Source organism: Arachis ipaensis, chromosome B6 (assembly GCF_059453495.1).
Source record: "Arachis ipaensis isolate K30076 ecotype BB chromosome B6, ASM5945349v1, whole genome shotgun sequence".
NCBI classification, from domain to species: Eukaryota; Viridiplantae; Streptophyta; class Magnoliopsida; order Fabales; family Fabaceae; genus Arachis; species Arachis ipaensis.
The window spans coordinates 143,415,828-143,436,293 of record NC_142441.1 but is presented as its reverse complement, the minus strand read 5'-3'; the positions used below and the strand labels follow the sequence as shown (position 1 = coordinate 143,436,293).

The window sequence follows — 20,466 nt, the reverse complement described above, 5'->3', positions numbered from 1 at the left end:
GAGTAAATTTAATTTGATCTTTTTGCGTGTATTAATTAAAGTCAGGTGTGAAATAATTAAAGGATTTGACGATCTTTTTAACTCTTAGGATACAACTCCCACTTTTTAATTTTAAAAAAGGGATGAGAGTGGTGTAGTGCGGTGTTATTGAGGAGTAAGGTGTTTTGCGTCATTGTGATGTCAAGAACAAACAAATCGTGTAAACCTCATTAAATTAGTAAATAATTAGTCAATAAATTTATTTTTAATAAAAAAAATTAGAAATGCGAATATTATATTAAAATAGGATAGAGCTCATCAAAACGAAAATTTTGACACTAATTTCAAAGAATTCAGCTCAAAATTAGATTGAATGGACTGAACCGATTGAATTGGATCCAAACCAGACCTATGGGCCCTAACCAGACCCGTGGGCCCTAACCAACCCAAAACAAAATTAAATGAACCTAATTCTTCCCCCTTCCTTCCATTTTCACGCTGCAACAACCCAGGAAGGGGAAGAACGTATAAACATTTCCAAACCCTTATGCCACCTTCAAATCATCGTATCTCCTCTATCCGAGCTCCGATTACCACACCGTTTGCGGCCACGCGACCACCGCATCGAGATCTACGATTCTATTGAAGAAATTTTATAGGTAATTCACTTTATTACTCTCAGCCTCTTCTTTCTCCAATTTTCAAAAATTATTTAGTGGTGTTGAATTTCTTTGCTTTTTGATGTATTAGAATCCAATTAGCTTGAGAAAAACGTTCACTCTTACTTATACGAAGTTTGGGTAAAGTGAGGATACCATAACTCTATTTAAATTTTCTGAATTTTCGTTTTGGGTATTAAATTGGGTGTACATGTGTTATGAATATGTATTAGGTTGTGAATAAATAATTGGAGCTTGAAATTGTGGACGTTGGAATTTGGTGGAGGTTGAGCACTAGTGTTTTATTGAACTTTTGGGGCTGTGTTTATTTTGGTGAGTTGCCTTGATCACTACGCAGAAATCGGCCAAGGTATGGTTTAGATTGTTTGCATTTAATATATAATATTCTATGAAAACTTAGGCTAGATGACCATAGAATAAGCTGGAACGCACGGAAATGTACAATGCTTAGTATCCTTGATATTTATGATGTGAGTTGGTTATGTGATGGTAATTGTTGCTATATTGATATTAGTGTGAAAAATGATTGAGTTGGTGATGATATGATTATACATATATTGAGTAAGTGCTGATGAAATTGTTGAAATGTGAGATTGTGTAATGTTAATGTATGATGGATGATAAAATGGTGTAAAATTATTTTGCTGGTATATTGTATATATAGGGACTGAATTCAGGTGTGGAATGGTTGATGTGGGAATGGTAAGTTAATGAAATAGAGGTTTAAGGGTTAGTGAAAAGTTGGTTTTGGCCAAATTTCGGTGAGCTATAACTTGGCTTCCGGATCTTTAATTTATTTCCAACTTGTTTTAATTGAAAATTGGGTTTGTGAAGTTTATGACATTCGAAGAACGGATGAAAAATACTTTAAATCGAAAAAGTTATGGGCGTCAGAAAATTGAAACAAAAGCTATTTTTTTAGTTCTGGCAAAATAAGGATTTTCGAGATGTGTGCTCACGCATACCCTTGTGTACGCGCTCTGAGCAGGGCCAAGTTTTTATTTGTGTATACGCACACTCTTGTGCACACGCACACCCCTGTAAATTTTCAGAAAACGTTCGTACGCACACAATAGTGCGCATGCACACACAGGAGAAAGCCCACTGCTGGGACCAGTCGAACACTTTGAGAAAAAAGTCCAAAGAAGCATCTGGGGTCTTCCTAGCTAACTTAGACCCAAGGGTCGACGACAAACCCAGACCAGAACCTGAAGGAGACCTCGAGAAGTTCAGGGTCGTTGACTCGGAAGAAAAGTTCACCTTCGTGAACAGGAACCTCCCTCATGACTTGAAAGAACCATTGGTGGAAATGATTCGAGAAAACAGCGATCTGTTCGCCTGGACACTAGCCGACATGCCGGGAATTGACCCCCAATTCATGTCACACCACCTGGCCGTTAAGGCAAAAGCTAAACCGGTGGCACAGAAAAGGAGGAAAATGTCCAAGGAAAGAGCTGACAAGGTGGCCAGGCAAACGGCCAGCCTGCTAGAAGCAGGGTTCATCCGAGAACTGGACTACTCGACTTGGCTGTTGAACGTAGTTTTGGTTAAGAAAGCCAATGGAAAGTGGAGAATGTGTGTGGACTATTCCGATCTCAACAAGGCATGCCCCAAGGATTCCTTCCCCCTCCCTAATATTGATGCTCTTGTAGACGCGGCCTCAGGGTATCGGTTTCTGAGTTTCATGGATGCATACTCGGGCTACAACCAGATACCGATGCACCGGCCAGACGAGGAGAAGACGACGTTCATAACGCTAGGAGGTACGTACTGTTATAAAGTGATGCCATTACTAAAAAATGCAGGAGCTACATATCAAAGGCTAATGAATAAGGTATTTAGCAATCTTATCGGCAAAACGGTAGAAGTGTACGTCGACGACATCCTGGTGAAGACTGCCCAGGCTGAAGATCTCATCAGCGATTTAGGGACTGTGTTCGCATCTTTTCGGCGGCACAACATGAGGCTTAACCCCTTAAAGTACGCCTTCGCCATGGAAGCCGGGAAGTTTTTGGGTTTCATGATACCCAAAGAGGGGTAGAAGCCAACCCAGAGAAATGTGAAGCAATCCTGCGGATGACGAGCCCGGGATGTGTTAAAGATGTGCAGAGGCTAGCAGGAAGACTCACGGTGCTATCCCGGTTCCTCGGCGCGTCGGCTGCCAAAGCTCTTCTGTTCTTCAATTTGGTGAAAAAAGGGATAGTGTTTGAGTGGACCCCGACGTGCGAGGAAGCCTTCAATCACTTCAAGAGCATCATCTCGGCACCCCCTGTTCTCGGTAAGCCCAGAGATGGAGAGACGCTATTCTTGTACTTGGTAGTAACTGATGAAGCTTTGGCAACTATCCTGGTACGAGAAGAAGGGAAGATTCAGCAATCGGTCTACTTCGTGAGCAACGCGTTACAGGGGGCAGAACTGAGGTACAGTAAGCTGGAAAACCTGGCATATGCGCTCCTGACCTCCTCCCATAGGTTACGACAATACTTCTAAGGACACCAGATAATCGTCAGGAAGGACCAAGCAATCCGCCAAGTGCTGCAAAAACCCGACCTTGTGGGCAGGATGATGACTTGGGCAATCGAACTGTCTCAGTATGACTTACAATACGAATCCAGACATGCAATCAAGGCCCAAGCAATGGCCGACTTCCTGGTAGAAGTAACAGGAAACCCTCCCAAGACACCGAACACATGGTAAAAGCTCCATGTGGACGGAGTCTCCAACCAAACATTCGGGGGATCAGGAATAATCCTAGAAAGCCCAACAAGAGTTGTGTATGAACAATTAGTCAAGTTTAAGTTCCCGGTGTTCAATAATCAAGCAGAATATGAGGCCCTTCTTGGCGGCCTACTTTTGGCAAGAGAGGTCGGGGCCTCCAGAGTGGAAGTGTGCAACAACTCCCAGGTCGTAACATCACAGATTAATGGAACGTATCAGACTAGAGACTCACTATTGCAAAAATTCTTGGAGAAGGTCAAAATGCTGAGTGAGGAGTTTAACGAGGTCACGGTGCAGCACGTTCCGAGAGAGAGGAACACCTGAGCCGACCTCCTATAAAAAATGGCAAGCACAAAGCCAGGAATGAGGAACCGATCTCTGATTCAAGGTTTAGTGAAGGAACCAACGGTAACCCTACATATAGCACGTACTGCCGACCCCCCCTCATGGATAGATCTAATCATCGATCTCCTAGAAAACGGTAAGCTCCCTGATGATGACAAGACGGCAAAGGCACTGAGAAGAGAAGCGGCTAAGTATATGATAATACAAGGTCAGCTATTTAAGAAGGGGCTGAACCAACCTCTATTGAAGTGCCTACGCCCCGACCAGACGGACTATGTCTTAAGCGAAGTCCACGAGGGGTGTTGCCCCATCACATCGGAGGAAAGGTCGTAGCCCAAAAGCTTGTCAGGGCTGGCTACTATTGGCCCTCAATGATGTCGGATTCTAAGGAGTTCGTGAAGAAATGCAAGAGGTGCCAGGAAAAAGCCAACTTTCACAAAGCGCCGACGGTTGAGCTAAGCCTACTGATGGCCTCCCGACCATTCTCTCAATGGGGAGTCGACCTGCTAGGACCCTTCCCGGTCAGACCTGGGCAGGTCAAATACCTAATTGTTGCCATCAATTATTACACCAAGTGGGTAGAGGCCAAACCATTGGCCAGCATATATTCGGCAAACTGCCAAAAATTTATGTGGAGGTAGGTAATAGCCAGATTCGGGATCCCAAAGGTTGTCATCTCAGACAACGAAACACAGTTTGTCGATAAAAAGTTTGGGGAATTTCTCACCAGTTTAGGGATAAAGCAGACGTTCTCATCTGTCGAGCACCCACAAACTAACGGCCAAGTCGAAGCAGCGAACAAGGTCATCCTACAAGACCTCAAAAAGTGACTTGACCAGAAGAAGGGAACCTGGGCAGACGAGCTAGCGTCGGTCCTCTGGTCCTATCGCACAATGCAGCAGTCATCTACCGGGGAGACGCCCTTCCAGCTCACTTACAGGGTTAACGCGATAATACCAGTAGAGATTGGGGAACCGAGCCCATAACTACTCTTGGAAGGAGTTGAGGAAGCCGTGGAGAAGGACTTGGTAGACGAAACTAGAGAAATGGCCCACTTGTCGGAGACGGCGTTGAAACAAAGGATGGCTCTGCGTTACAACGCCAGAGTATCAACAAGAGATTTTGAGCCAAGCGATCTAGTCTTGCAACGCAACGACGTGGGTCTCCCGACACCGGGGGAAGGAAAGTTGGCGGCAAATTGGGAAGGTCCATACAGGATAAAGGAAGTAATCGGCAACGGTGCTTATAAGCTGGAATGGCAGGCAATGTACCAGTTTAGTAAGACCCGTTCCATTTCATGTTGCATTACCTCCCATTAGTTGTTTATTCGCAATTCATCATGATATAATTGTGTTCAGGCTACGCTAATCGTCTCTTTTCTCATTTCATATTTCAATATTATTCAAACTATTCAAATCATTTTGCCAAGTAAAGGTAACCAATTCCATAACAACATGGAATTCCGGGACTGATCACCCCGGGAGCCACTGAAGCCGCAAACGCTACAATAAACGGCTATTAAATAAGGCCAAGTTTCAAGCACTCAAACGAAAAAGCCATGACCTAGCTTCATTAATTACCAATGAAACGGTAAACAAGTACAAACAAATAGTTAATTATCGATAAAATGGCGAGCAAACACAGCAAGCAAGTCGTTAATTACCAGCAAAATGGTGAACAAGCAATTTGTTGTCTACCAACAAAATGGTAAACGAGTTTGCTAAAACTACTCAAGTGTTCAAAGATCTACACAAATTACAAAAATCCAACCAAGATACAACAAGTGAGATTACATCACTTCTTTAGGATATCAACGATCTTGCCATCCTTAATGGTTTTAAAAATGCTGACGACCGAGGTATCAAAATCGGGAGCTAACAGCTTCACTTGAGCCTTGATCGCCTCCTCGGTCGCCATGATGGCATTCTTACCTTGCTTCACGGTCTCTTTATACTTTTTCTTAAAGGCTCAGCAGTCTCAGCCTTGGCCATGGTCACCAACGAGAGGGCCTCATCACGCTCCTTTTCGAGCTCTTTTGCCCGACCTTGAGCAGCGTTGAGTTGGCCCTCCAAGGTGAGCTCCCACTCGGTAAGTTGCGCAACCGTCGCGTTGAAAGTTTTGACCTTCTCCTCAGAGGCAGCTAACTCTGCCTACAGCGAATTCACCTCAGCTTTGTACTTCTCATTAGCGCTGACGTGCGATTGAAGCTTGTTTTCCAAACTCTGAGCTCCCGCCAAGCCGGGCTCTACCTTCTTTGCTATGGCAGCAGCCCGGAGCAAGGTGCGGTATACCCACTTGGATTGAGAAGCAAGATCCCCGCCCAGGAAAAAATCCTTTGTACCAGGCAGGAGCTGGGAATCGATAAAGCTACTTGCATCAAAGTTCTTCTCCATCACTGTGAGGACCCCTCAGGGCTGGAGGACAGTTTCCTTTTCCTTGGGTTGTCAACGATGATAACCTGAGGTCCTCCACCATCCACTTCGACCTCTGGTTGGGGGCCCGGACCAGAGTTGGTCCCAGCCGCCTCTTCTTACGTAGGCTGGGACTGGACCTTGGTCTCAGTAGTAGAAGAGTGAGGCACCTCGTAGTACGGGTGGCAGAGTCATCATCGCTACCTTCAAGAAGAAATGTGTTGAATAAAGTGTCAAGTCCAACTTGCTCGCCAGCCATCGACACTGAAACAACACGCGAAAGCTCGTTAGTCGGCAAACCAGTTGAAAAAATAAATAAATTAATGATAATAATAAACATGAGCAATTGAGCATACAACCAAACGACCCCCCACCTACATAACCCCTAGCCATATCACGATCACCCATGAGGAGATGGGGGTTAACGTGGTTCTTCCCGAAGATAGCCAACAGAACGTCGGAAACTTTCTTATTCTCGGGAGGCAACCCTTTGTATGTCACCTTTGTAAAGGCGTTAACCCCCGCCTCGAAACTCCAGTAGGTCGGGATGCGGCGTTCCCCTTCCAACGTCAACCAAAAGGGATGCCGACCTTCAGCAGGGCAAACCTTGAAGTATTTATCTTTAAAACCGTGGTAGAAATCTTCAAATAGGCTAAAGATCTTGCGACCTTGGGCTGATCGGAAGGACATGAAGCCTTTTTTGGCCCTCCCCTCTTTAGAAGGGTTTGTCAAGGTAAAAAGAAATAAGAATACCTCGACGGAGGCCGGCAGCTCTAAATATTCACAAACCATCTCGAAATAGCCGATGGAAGCCCAACTGTTCGGATGCAATTGAGACGGCGCCACATCACATCGGTGAAGCAGCTCCATTTGAAAGGGGGAGAAGGGGATGCGAACCCACAAGTTGGTGAATATCACCTTGTACACCCAGATCCAATCGGTGACCCAGGGAGTGTTTAGGTTTAGATGGAATATCCGTTCCTGGTCAGCGGGAACGATTGCCTCGTAGTTAGTTTCCTCAGGGCCTCCCCTGCATAGGTACTCGGCTTGTCGGAACTCCGTAAGTTCCTCCAAGGACATCTGATTGGGGGTGTCCTTCACGTCCGAGGTCACCCAAGCATATCGGTCGTAGGATGCTCTCGCAGTGGGAACCCTCGCGACGAGATGTTAGGCCATACCTACAGTGGGGGCACCACCTCGAGTCAGTCTATGAAGTCGGGAGACCCGAACTAAAACCAAAAACTATATATATATATATATATATATATATATATATAGAGAGAGAGAGAGAGAGAGAGAGAGAGAGAGAGAGAGATTAATTGAAAGATAAAGAAAAGTGTCTTTACTTGCAAAATTGACATGAGTATCAGTGGCATAATTTGGTTTTGCAGACAATAGCTTAGATGCATTGGAAGCATAGTTGGTGGTATAATAGTTCAATCTAATGAAATCATATGAATGTATGAGTTGCTTAGATTGCTCTTTAGAAAACTTAGGCAATCTACTTCCAACTATAGATTTCATGCTTTCTGGATAATCTCTTGTTGTCAAAGGTTCCATAAACCTATATAAAATAACATATAAATGTTTTACTCAGATTCTAAGAACCAATCAATAATTTAAAAGCAGGGGTATTAATATTAATATTAGTACTTATCATCCATACATAAAGTCAAGTGATCTTTCAACAGCACTTATATCAAGTGGACTATTTGAAAAAGAAGATAACTTATATAAAAGTTTACTGACATGAGATAACTAAAAAAAGAAAATCCAAATGCAATAGGAGATAGTCTACTTGCTGAATGCAAACAATACTAACTTCATTACACACTAAATTCATCCTTGAGACTTTAGCTTACAACTTAAACCAATAAACCTTTTCGAGAGATAACTAATGACATAGTATCAAAGTCTCTTTGACCAATTAATCTTTGACCAATTAATCTATGATAGATAACTAATGGCATAGTATCGAAAGTTTAAATATAAATTAAACTTCAAAGAAGGTAAACTGAACATATGCATTGCTTAAGCTTCAACTCCAATAGACTCTTTGTGAAACTGCATGTTAGTTATAAAATCATTAAAATGCCTCTATCCAACTATTAAGCTTTTAGAAGAACAGGCATGACGATATAAGTATCAAAATAGATTTTTAGAAAATAAAATAAAGCTCTGCACTGGTGCTCTCTTAATTAACTGTTATTAATACATTTATATGTTTATGATGTTATTTCTTGATTCTTAATTTGATGCAAAAAAGTTAAAAATGAGCTGAAGTGTTTATGGATCACACTCTTGCATTACTTACATTACTGCCATGGTATCACAGATATGATCTATGAAAGGAATTTCAGATTTCAAATTTGAACTCCAACCAGAACAACAACAACACGAATCAACAGCAATGTCAGATCAAGCAGGATTTCAGTATCCAATTTTAGAACTGAATCAAATTTAACTCTAAATCTAGAAAATCACTTACTCTCAGAAACAATTACGAAGAAAGTAGCAAATTACAACAATAATAGAGAAATCAGAACATCTTTTGACAAGTCTAGTAAAGCTGCTTTTCTCGCGGGGTCATCAGCAGCGACATTCGCGTTTGCAGGGACAGAGACGATGCATGAGGGCGGGGACCGAGATCGGAGGCGGTTCTGCGATGACTACAAAGCCAGGAGCAACGGATGGCTTACACATCGACAGTGACAATGACAATAGCTAACGTGGAAAGTAGAGGCAGCAACAACAAGCAGCGATAATTTAGATCTGGATCGAAATCAACAACAGTTGAGAAATTGAAGAACTCCGTTAATAGAAAAAAATTAAAGAAGAAAGAAAATGCTTACCGCAGAGGAGATTGAAATCGAGAATTGGAATCTGAAGGCAGAGCAAGAGATGATTGAGGTCTGAGGAGGAGCGAAATACGGTTTACAGCGTTTCACAGTGTGAGGAGGAGTGAGAACGATTGCGAGTGGTTTCTATTTACCCTTCAAATTTGTTTTATTTGGGAGTGACTTTTAATTGACAATAGGTAACACTTTTAGGAAGTTTTTTAAAAATTAAATATATTTGCTAACATTTATAAATAAATTTTACTTAATATTTAATTTTATAACCATTACTAACACCTTAACAAATGTTAAAAGAGAAATGTTACTAAATGTTCAAAATGTAGTAGTGGGTGCTAGTGTGTGGGTGTTTTTGTGATTTTCAGACATGGTACGGGAACTCCACCTCATACACCTTGAACACAGCCTCTTGCCTGTACATGGGATGAACATATAGACCCCATTTGACGCTTGTGGCGGCACAAGCATCAAGCGCACGACGACATGGGAAATGGAGTGACTAGAAAAGGCCATAGTCACACGTTCCCGTCATCAACCGAACACAGAATGAACCTTGAGACCAACCCTCGAAAGGCTCTAACTCCTCAACCACAAACACTGAAGCCGTTATATCCTAGTGAGTAACATGCATCTTCGAGATCCCCTCCCTTTTCTTCTCAATAGCAGCTATAACCCATTAGAAAATTTGATTCCCATTTGCCAGCTGTGCCTGTGCCTTCCTGCCCTTTCCAATGAACAACTGCTGTAGCCTGTCGTAAGTGCAGTGCACGATGGCTGAAATCGGTAAATAACGCGTACCCTTAAGCACTGCATTCATTCACTTAGAGAGGTTCGTTGTCATGTGCCCAAACTGGTGATCGTTGTCGCAATGTTGTAACCATATTTCCTTGTTGAATCTACCGGCCTAGTCTGCCATCTCATGCAACAAACCTCTCAATGGATCCATGTACCTAGTGCACGAAATTGACTCCACAATATTCGGACAGATAGACCGGCAAATGCACTGGGTTGTCCAAGTAATACCTCAGGTGAGTGAGGGTCGATCCCATGGAGATTGTTGGTTTGAACAAGCAATGGCTATCTTGTAGATCTTGTTAGGCGGATAGAAAATATAGTTGTTGTGGAAAAATGCATAACAACAGAATAAAGATAGAATTACTTAATTGGTGTGAAATCAATGATAAGAGAACGGTTGAGGCTTCAGAGATGCTTCCTTCTTCTGGATCAACTTTTTTCACTGTCTACTTCAACTTCTGATTATTCATTCCCTGGCAGGCTGTAAGTGACTAACGCCAGGTCAGTGGTCATTAATCTCCTCTGCTTCAGATCAAACGGCAAGTCAGTGGTCATCCAATCTGAATGGGGGTAAAGCTCCTACAGTCCTTTCCCTTGGTGATCCTACTCAAAGTGCCACAGACAAGGTCGGATCTTCCGGATCAGAGAATGTTGCTCCATTGATTCTAGCCTATACCACAAAGGCTCTAATCTCTCCGTACCTCGACTAAACTAATGTCTCCAAGTCTCCAACGAAGTTGTGGATTATCCATCTAAGAGATGTATAATCAAGCTTGTGGTTCAGTGCTATCCCGTCAAGGACTCGCAAGAATCCATGTAGAATAGGGATGACGATCAAGTTACACTCCCAATTCATTAGGATGAAGAATGAAGATACATCTTAGAATAGAATCAACCATAAATTGAAATAGAACAATGATATTATTAATCCATAAAAGTCAGCAGAGCTCCTAACCTTAACCTAGGAGGCTAGTGACTCATAGCTTACAGAAAAGTAATGAAAGGTTCGAATGGGCAAAGATGAGGCAGAAGATGATAAGGTAAAAGTTCTGAACAAGGGTGATCCTTGTTCTATATTTACTAATCTGATAACTATGAACTACAGAAATAAGATAAACTAGTTTTGTAGTGCAAAAATCCACTTTACGGGCCTACTTGGTGAGTGTTTGGGCTGAGTTTGAGTGATGCCACGAGTTGGTACTCCCTCTGGGGCATTGAACGCTAGCTTTGGACTCTTTTTTGGGCGTTGGGCGTCAGCTGCTCTGTTTGGGCGTCCAACGCCAGGAATGAGATTAGTAGCTGGCGTTGAATGCCATCTTTGGGCCTTCATTTACAAAGCAAAGTATAAACTATTATATATTGTTGGAAAGCCCTGGATGATAGCTTTCCATAGCTATTGAGAGCGCACCATTTGGACTTCTGTAGCTCCAGAAATGCTCCTTCGAGTGCATAGAGGTCAGAATCTGACAGCATCTGCAGTCCTTTCTCTGTCTCTGAATCAGACTTTTCCAAAGCTCTTCAATTTTAGCCAGGATTTACCTGAAATTATCATAAAAAACAACAACTCAAAGTAGAATTCAAAAATGTGAATTTTGCACTAAAGCCTATGAAAATATAATAAAACTTAACCAAAACATAAAAAAAAACTATATGAAAATGAGGCCAAAAAGCGTATAAAATATCCGCTCGTTAGTACCATTCATACCTAGCCTTGCTTGGGCTATAAGCAGCATTAACGAGATATCGCTTGCCCTCGACAGACTTGAAATGAGACATGAAATTTGCGGCCATGTGCTTGATACAATAAGCATGGAATGCTCTAGGAGGGTGCCAACCACTATCGTCAGCTCTCAGTGTAGCCTTAATCGCCTGGGATCTATTAGATAAGTTAACAGGCCTTCTTGTAGGGTTATATGTCATCTCAAGTTGGTAAGGAAGAACGACCAGGACTCCGTACTCTCAAACTCAACAATTGCAAACACCACTGGAAGGATATTACTGTTATTGTCTTGTGCCACCCCAATAAGCAACACACCACCATATTTACCATACAAGGCAGGTAGAAGATACCGAACTGATGCGTCCAACATCTCTGGTACAAACTCCTCCTCCTCATCATCTTCAGAAGAACAACTATCATTGCTATCGGCAACGTACTTTTCATCGGACTCCTCACCATTCATGTCCATGTCTTCCACTAGGCTAACACAGTGTAGCGGTGATGGTGCAAGAGGTAGATCATCATGTACGAAATTTGAGTGGCCAGATCCACCACCACCAACATCACCAACCTCTGTAGAAAGCTCTATCACTCTTTCCGCCATGATTCTCCCATGAATGTCAAACATAAGTTGCACATGCTCGTCGCCATGGATCCAAAACAGACGAAATCAAAAAACTCCAATTTTCATTTGTGCTAGCAACCTATACTCAACCCTTCTAACCTCTTTTCTCCTACTAGCACAAACGCTCCTCAATATCAAACTCTTTAGCTCGAACAAAGAACTTACTCATCGAGTAAGCAACAGAATGGGATTATCACACTCAAATATCACCCCAGTATCACTGTTTCTCATATGACAATTGAGATACACATTTACAATCACATATCCACTACTACTAGATATTTTATCTTAATTTTCAAAAGAAAAATGGAAGAGAAGAAGAAGTAAAATATTTGTGGAGAATACAAATGGTTGTAACTCCTTTTCTAGCTGCTAAAAATTTGTCGTACCATATCTCGTTTACAGTGTAAACATCATAACTTATCATTTATCTCATTTATAGTATAAACAAGATATACACGTTTCAGATACCGTATCTTATTTCATTTACAGTGGAAACGAGATATACATATTGTTATTTCGATTAGCAAAAGACTCACTACAAGAATGTCTGGCTGTGTATATGCACATCAAATCTGGAAACATGTTAGAAACATTTTTTGTGTCCCAAATTACTGCACAAATTTTTCAATTGAAGAACAAATTAGGAAATATGAAGAAAGAGGGTTCGGCTAGTGATTATCTGCTAGAAATTAAGAAAGTAGTAGACTCTTTGGTATGTGTTGGAGCTGTAATCAACCATTTAGATCATGTTAAAGCTATTTTGAATGGCTTGCTTGAGGAGTATACGTCCTTTATCACCACAATTTCAGCCAGATCCAGTCCAGTGTCAGTGGGAGAACTTGAAGTGTTATTTATGGTGCATGAAGAATTGTTGGAAAAGTACAAGAGACCTAAGAATTTTGTGCAAGCTCAACCTGTGTATTATCATGCACGAGGAGGTTTCAGAGGAGGAAGAAATGTTTATCGTGGTAGAGGAAATAGAAGATTCGCGAGAGTATGCAAAGGTACACAGTCACAGTTTCAAAATTATGGTAGAGGAGGTTCAAGGCCAACACAGTGTCAAATCTGTAATAAGGTTAGACATACTGCTCTTAATTGTTGGTGCAGATATGATTCTGGTTATGGCAATGCATGATCTGAATCAACAGCTTCAATGGCTTCACAAATTCTAGGAGCAAATCTTTCTTACTCACATGCTTTGATGTAAAATGAATCTGAATATGCAACTCTAGTGACATTGCAAGATCCAGATTGGTATCCAGATTTTGGAATCACTCATCACATGGCAGCTGATGCGCACAATCTTATTGAGAAAACAGAATATAGTAGTTTAGAAAAGGTGACAATAGGCAATGGTTCATGTTTGTCAATTAGCCATTTTGAAAACTCGATTTTCATTTTAGGTCTAAATAAGAAACAATTCTTGCTTAGAAAACTTCTTTTAGTACCTCAAATTTCCAAGAATTTATTAAGTGTCTATCAATTTGCAAAAGACAATAAAGTTTTCCTTGAATTTCATTATGATCATTGTGCTGTTAAATGCAAGGTTTCCAAGGAGGTCATACTCTGAGAAATAGTTAATAGAGGATTATACAAGTTTTCCAGATTTGGTCCTAGGCAAAATGGTGATGCTACTGCTTTCTTGCTTCAGTTCCAGCAACAAAAGATGCACAGTTATGGGATGCTCGCCTTGGGCATCCATCAGTGTCAATAGTTAATGAAGTTCTTAGATCTTGCAATCTTTATTAAATCCAATAAACATTGTTTGTTTTGCTTTTTGTCTCGGGAAAGCACATCAGCTTCCCTTTCCAAAGTCAAATTTTGTATACACAAAGTCTTTAGAATTGATATACATAGATATTTGGGGTCCTGCCCCTGTTGCCTCAGTGATGAATAACTCCAAATATTACGTTCACTTTATTGATGCGTTTTCTCGATTCACTTGGATTTACATATCGTCTTCTAAGTCACGAATCAGATCTATTTTTGAAAACTTTTAAATTATGGTTGAATTACAACTTGATACTAAGATTAAGTGTGTGCAAAGTGATAATGCTAAAGAGTTTGTGAGCTTGGATAAGTGTGTGCAGGAAAAAGGAGTGGCTTCGAGGTTCTCGTGTCCTTATGAGCATGAAGAAAACGGGGCTGCCGAGCACAAGCACATACACATAGTTGAAACGGGACTGACTTTGCTAGCAGCTGCCTCAATGCCAAAACAATTTTGGGATGATGCATTCATCACTGCTATAAGATTAATTAATTCCTTGTTTACTCCAGTGTTAGAAAATGCAACGTTGACTGAGAAGTTATTTGGAGTCAAACCGAATTAGCTCTTATTGAAAACATTTGGCTGTTTATGCTTCCCATATACCAAGCCTTACAATACTCACAAAATGGATGACAGATCATAGCCGTGTGTTTTTCTTGGCTATGTTCTTCAATAGAAGGGATATAGATGTTTGACAAAATCTGGAAGAGTACTTGTTAGAACTCATGTGTTCTTTGATGAGATGAAATTCCCATTCGAAATTGGCTTTGGTGATTCGAATCCCTCCTTAGAAGCAGCTGAACCATCTCCTTCTAGACCTGTCCTCACATTACTTCCTACAACACAACCTCAACCACTTCCAGATCCTTCATATTCTTCTTCTCATAGTTCTATTTCACCACTCACCAATCAAGTCATTTCAGCAACATCAACAACTACACCCCCACTAGCCACAAACACTATTATGCAACACATTCAACCTTCTTACCCCATGATCACTTGAGCCAAGAATGGAATTCATAAACTAAAATTATTCCAAGCTCAGCTCACACCACAACTTGAACCCAAGAATTATAAAGAGTCATTAAAAATCCTCTACTGGAAGCAGGCAATGGATGATGAATACAGTGCGTTGATGCGAACAAGCACATGGAAATTGGTACCCCCTATCGAAAGGGAGAACTTCAATTGGCTGTCAATGGGTCTTTTGCATAAAGTACAATGCATATGGCTAATTACAAAAATAGAAGGCACATCTAGTGGTACAAGGCTTTAGCCAACGACCAGTTGTGGACTTCAAGGAAACTTTCAGTCTTGTAGTGCATCCTACATCAATTTGATTGGTGTTGTCTCTAGCAGTCTCAAAAGGGTGGAGCATCTATCAACTAGATGTTAATAATGTGTTCTTAAATGGTAATTTGCATGAAGATGTCTATATGGTTCAGCTACCTGGTTATGATGAAGGTCCAAGTGAACTCGTGTGCAAGCTCTCCAAGTCCCTCTATGGGCTGAAACAAGCACCCAACGAGTGCCACATGAAGGTTTCTGGTGTCCTACAACGGCTTGGTTTCATCATCACCAAAGATGACACCTCTCTTTTCACTAAGGTGATTGGTGATTGATGAGCGGATAATTTATACGCTTTTTGGCATTGTTTTTACATAGTTTTTAGTATGATTTAGTTAGTTTTTAGTATATTTTTATTAGTTTTTAAATAAAAATCACATTTTTGGACTTTACTATGAGTTTGTATGTTTTTCTGTGATTTCAGATATTTTCTAGCTGAAATTGAGGGACCTGAGCAAAAATCTGATTCAGAGGCTGAAAAAGGACTGCAGATGCTGTTGGATTCTGACCTCCCTGCACTTGAAATGTATTTTCTAGAGCTACAAAAACTCAATTGGTGCGCTCTTAATTGCGTTGGAAAGTAGACATCCAGGGCTTTCCAGAAATATATAATAGTCCATACTTTGCCCGAGTTTAGACGACGCAAACTGGCGTTCAAACGCCAAGTTCCTACCCTATTCTGGAGTTAAACGCCAGAAATAGGCTACAACCTGGCGTTTAACTCCAAAAAGAGTCTCTACACATGAAAGCTCAATGCTCAGTCCAAGCACACACCAAGTGGGCCCGTAAGTGGATTTCTACATCATTTACTTATCTTATGTAACCCTAGCTACTAGTTTAATATAAAAACTACTTTTAGTGATTTATTTTAGATCTCTGGTTAGTCTTTGAATAATTTTATGTTCAGAGATCACATTTAGGGGGCTGGCCATTCGGCCATGCCTGGACCTTCATCACTTATGTATTTTCAACGGTAGAGTTTCTACACACCATAGATTAAGGTGTGGAGCTCTGCTGTTCCTCATGAATTAATGCAAAGTACTATTATTTTCTTATTCAATTCAAGCTTATTCCTATTCTAAGATATTCGCTTGCACTTCAACCATGATGAATATGATGATCCGTGACACTCATCACTATTCTCAACCTATGAACGCGTGCTTGACAACCACTTCCGTTCTACCTTGGATTGAGCGTTTATCTCTTAGCCTCCATTCCGAAAGATCGGAGTCTTTGTGGTACAAGCTAGAATTATTGGTGGCCATTCTTGAGATCTGGAAATTTTAAACTTTGTCTGTGGTATTCCGAGTAGGATCTGGGAAGGGATGACTGTGACGAGCATCAAACTCGCGAGTGTTGGGCGTAGTGACAGACGCAAAAAGATCACTGGATCCTATTCTAACATGATCGAGAACCGACAGATGATTAGCCGTGCGGTGACAGCGCATTTGGACCTTTTTTACTGAGAGGACAGGAAGTAGCCATTGACAACGGTGATGCCCAACATACAGCTTGCCATGGAAAGGAGTATGAATGATTGGATGAAGGCAGTAGGAAAGCAGAGGTTCAGAAGGAACAAAGCATCTCCATACGCTTATCTGAAATTCTCACCAATGAATTACATAAGTATCTCTATCTTATTTTCTGTTATTTATATTTTAATTACCAAAATCCCATAACCATTTGAATCTGCCTGACTGAGATTTGCAAGACGACCATAGCATGCTTCAAGCTGGCAATCTCCGTGGGATCGACCCTTACTCACGTAAGGTTTATTACTTGGACGACCCAGTGTACTTGCTGGTTAGTTGTGCGAAGTTGTGAAGAAGAATTGAGATTATGATAATGCGTACCAAGTTTTTGGCGCCATTGAGATCACAATTTCGTGCACCAAGTTTTTGGCGCTGTTGCCGGGGATTGTTCGAGTTTGGACAACTGACGGTTCATCTTGTTGCTCAGATTAGGTAATTTTATTTTAATTTTAAACTTTTTGTTTTTATTTTTTTTAATTTCAAGAAGAAAAAAAATTATTCTATGACTTCAGAATTTTTAAGAATGAATTCTAGAGTTTCATGATGATCTGTTGAAGTCTGGCTGGCTGTGAAGCCATGTCTAACCTTTTGGACCGAGGTTTCAACTCATCATCACAAGAGCTTTTTGATTTTCATCAATTCAGCTGTTGTATGCCTGATTTATATGCTAAAGCTTGGCTGGCCATTGGCCATGTCTAGTGTTTTGGACCGGGACTTTCACTGAAAGCTTGGCTGGCTAGTAAGCCATGTCTAATTCCTAGACTGGAGTTTTAGACTAACATTGCATCATTCCTGGAATTCTTATAAGAAATTTTGAATTTCTTTATTTTGCTTTTCAAAATAATTTTCGAAAATCCAAAATTTTTTTTATAAAATAAAAAAAAAACCAAAAATAATTTTGTGTTTCTTGTTTGAGTCTAGTGTCAATTTTTAAATTTGGTGTCAATTGCATCTTTTTAATTTTCCTTTAAATTTTTGAAAATTCATGCATGTGTCCTTCATAATCTTCAAGTTGTTCTTGATGATTTTCTTTGTTTGATCTTTGCATTTTTATGTTTTATGTCTTTTCTTGTTTTTCATATGCATTTTCAATTTGTTAGTGTCTAAACATTGAAAATTTCTAAGTTTGGTGTCTTGCATGTGTGTCTTTTCTTATAAATTTTAAAAAATATGTTCTTGATGTTCATCATGATCTTCAAAGTGTTCTTGGTGTTCATCTTGACATTCAAAGTGTTCTTGCATGCATTGTGTGTTTTGATTCATAATTTTCATGTTTTAAGTCTTTTTGTTGTTTTTCTCTCTCTTCTTAAAATTTCAAAAATAAAAAATATCTTTCCTTTATTCTTCTCATAAATTTCGAAGATTTGAATTGATTTAGTTATAAAGTTTTAAAATTTAATTGTTTCTTATGAATCAAGTCAAATTTTCAATTTAAAAATTCTATCTTTTTCAAATCTTTTTCAAAAATCAAATCTTTTTCATTTTTCTTTTATGATTTTTGAAAATTTTAAAAATGATTTTCAAAATCTTTACTAACAATTAATGTGATTGATTCAAAAAAATTTTAAAGTTTGTTACTTGCTTATTAAGAAAGGTTCAATCTTTAAATTTTAGAATCATATCTTTTAGTTTCTTGTTAGTCAAGTAATCAACTTTAATTTCAAAAATCAAATCTTTTTAATTTCCTTTTCAAATCTTTTTTTTTTCAAAATGATTTTCAATCACATCTTTTTCAAAATCTTTTTTAACTTCTTATATTTTCAAAATTGATTTTCAAATCTTTTTCAATTAACTACTTGACTTTTTGTTTGTGTTACTATTTCATATCTTTTTCAAAACCACCTAACTACTTTTCTCTCCCTAATTTTCAAAAACTCCTCCCCACTTTTTCAAAATTTATTTTAATTAACTAATTGTTTCAAATTTTAATTTTAATTTTATTTCTCTTTTTAATTTTCAAATTCTAACTAATAATTAAAATAAAAACAAAAATATTTTTATTTTATTTTATTTTATTTTCGAATTCTACCCCTTCTTCTTCTCTGTGTTCGAATTTTTCTCTTCTACTTCTTCTACTCACATAAATGAATCTCTATACTGTGACATAGAGGATTCCTATTCTTTTCTGTTCTCTTCTTTTTCATATGAGCAGGAACAAGGATAAGAACATTCTTGTTGAAGCTGACCCTGAACCTGAAAGGACTCTGAAGAGGAAGCTAAGGGAAGCTAAGGCACAACTCTCTGGAGAGGACCTGATAGAAATTTTTGAACAAGAAGGAGACATGGCCGAACCTAATAACAATGGTGGAGATGCAAGGAAGATGCTTGGTGACTTTATTGCACCCTCTTCTAACTTCTATGGAAGAAGTATCTCAATTCCTGCAATTGGAGCAAACAACTTTGAGCTTAAGCCTCAATTAGTTTCTCTAATGCAGCAGAATTGCAAGTTTCATGGACTTCCAATGGAAGATCTTCATCAGTTTTTGGCTGAATTCTTGCAAATATGTGACACAGTCAAGACCAATGGAGTTGATCCCGAGGTCTACAGGCTTATGCTTTTCCCTTTTGCTGTAAGAGACAGAGCTAGAACATGGTTGGATTCACAACCTAAGGAAAGCCTGAACTCTTGAGATAAGGTGGTCAGTGCTTTCCTGACCAAATTTTTTCCACCTCAAAAGATGAGCAAGCTTAGAGTGGAAATCCAAACCTTCAGACAGAAGGAAGGAGAATCCCTCTATGAAGCTTGGGAAAGATATAAGCAACTGATCAAAAGGTGTCCTACTGACATGCTTCCAGAATGGAGCATCACAAGTATATTCTATGATGGTCTGTCTGAGTTGTCAAAAATGTCATTGGACCATTTTGCAGGAGGATCTCTTCATCTGAAAACCCCTATAGAGGCTCAGGAACTCATTGAAATGGTTACAAATAACCAGTTCATGTACACCTCTGAGAGGAATCCTGTGAACAATGGGACACCTCAGAAGAAGGGAGTTCTTGAAATTAATACTCTGAATGCCATATTGGCTCAGAACAAAATATTGACTCAGCAAGTCAATATGATTTCTCAGAGTCTGAATGGATTGCAAGTTGCATTCAACAGTACTAAAGAAGCATCTTCTGAAGAAGAAGCTCATGATGCTGAAAACCCTGCAATAGTAGAGGTGAATTACATGGGAGAACCCTATAGAAACACCTATAATCTTTCATGGAGAAATCATCCAAATTTCTCATGGAAGGATCAACAGAAGCCTAATCAAGGCTTCAATAATAATAATGGTGGAAGAAATAGGTTTAGCAATAGCAAGTCTTTTGCATCATCTTCTCAGCAACAGACAGAGAATTCTGAACAGAGCCATTCTGGCCTGGCAACCATAGTCTTTGATCTATCCAAGACCACACTAAGTTTCATGAATGAAACAAGGTCCTCCATTAGAAATTTGGAGGCACAGGTGGGCCAGCTGAGTAAGAAGATTACTGAAACTCCTCCCAGTACTCTCCCAAGCAATACAGAAGAAAATCCCAAGAGAGAGTGCAAGGCCATAACAATGACCAACATGGCCGAACCTGGAAAGAGTGAGGAGGACGTGGGTCTGATAAACCCATATTTTATGATATATTTTGTGCTTAATTTGAGTGATTTATTCAATCCTTCACCCACTTATTCATATTAATTTCATGGTTTTAC

The 20,466-nt window shown here is 39.9% G+C and overlaps 1 protein-coding gene and 1 non-coding gene across 2 annotated transcripts; one reads left to right on the top strand and one right to left on the bottom strand.

The window, feature by feature from the left end:
* The first annotated feature begins 4,096 nt into the window (after positions 1–4,096).
* LOC148563016 (uncharacterized) lies at positions 4,097–4,552 on the top strand. The gene is made up of 2 exons (XM_088491126.1): positions 4,097–4,258; positions 4,364–4,552. Exons 1-2 carry the CDS (start codon positions 4,097–4,099, stop codon positions 4,550–4,552), a joined length of 351 nt encoding a protein of 116 aa, XP_088347252.1.
* A 14,910-nt stretch (positions 4,553–19,462) lies between these two features.
* On the bottom strand, positions 19,463–19,570 carry LOC148563015 (small nucleolar RNA R71). Its single transcript, XR_015888239.1, has one exon. It is a non-coding gene; the product is annotated as a small nucleolar RNA R71 (small nucleolar RNA).
* Between the last annotated feature and the right edge of the window lie 896 nt (positions 19,571–20,466).

Bases quoted from the DNA above. Each gene is read 5' to 3' on its own strand.
- LOC148563016 (XM_088491126.1), top strand. From the start codon at position 4,097: ATGTCGGATTCTAAGGAGTTCGTGAAGAAATGCAAGAGGTGCCAGGAA. The intron at 4,259-4,363 runs GTCAAATACCTA...ATGTGGAGGTAG, and splicing joins TCCCGGTCAGACCTGGGCAG to GTAATAGCCAGATTCGGGAT.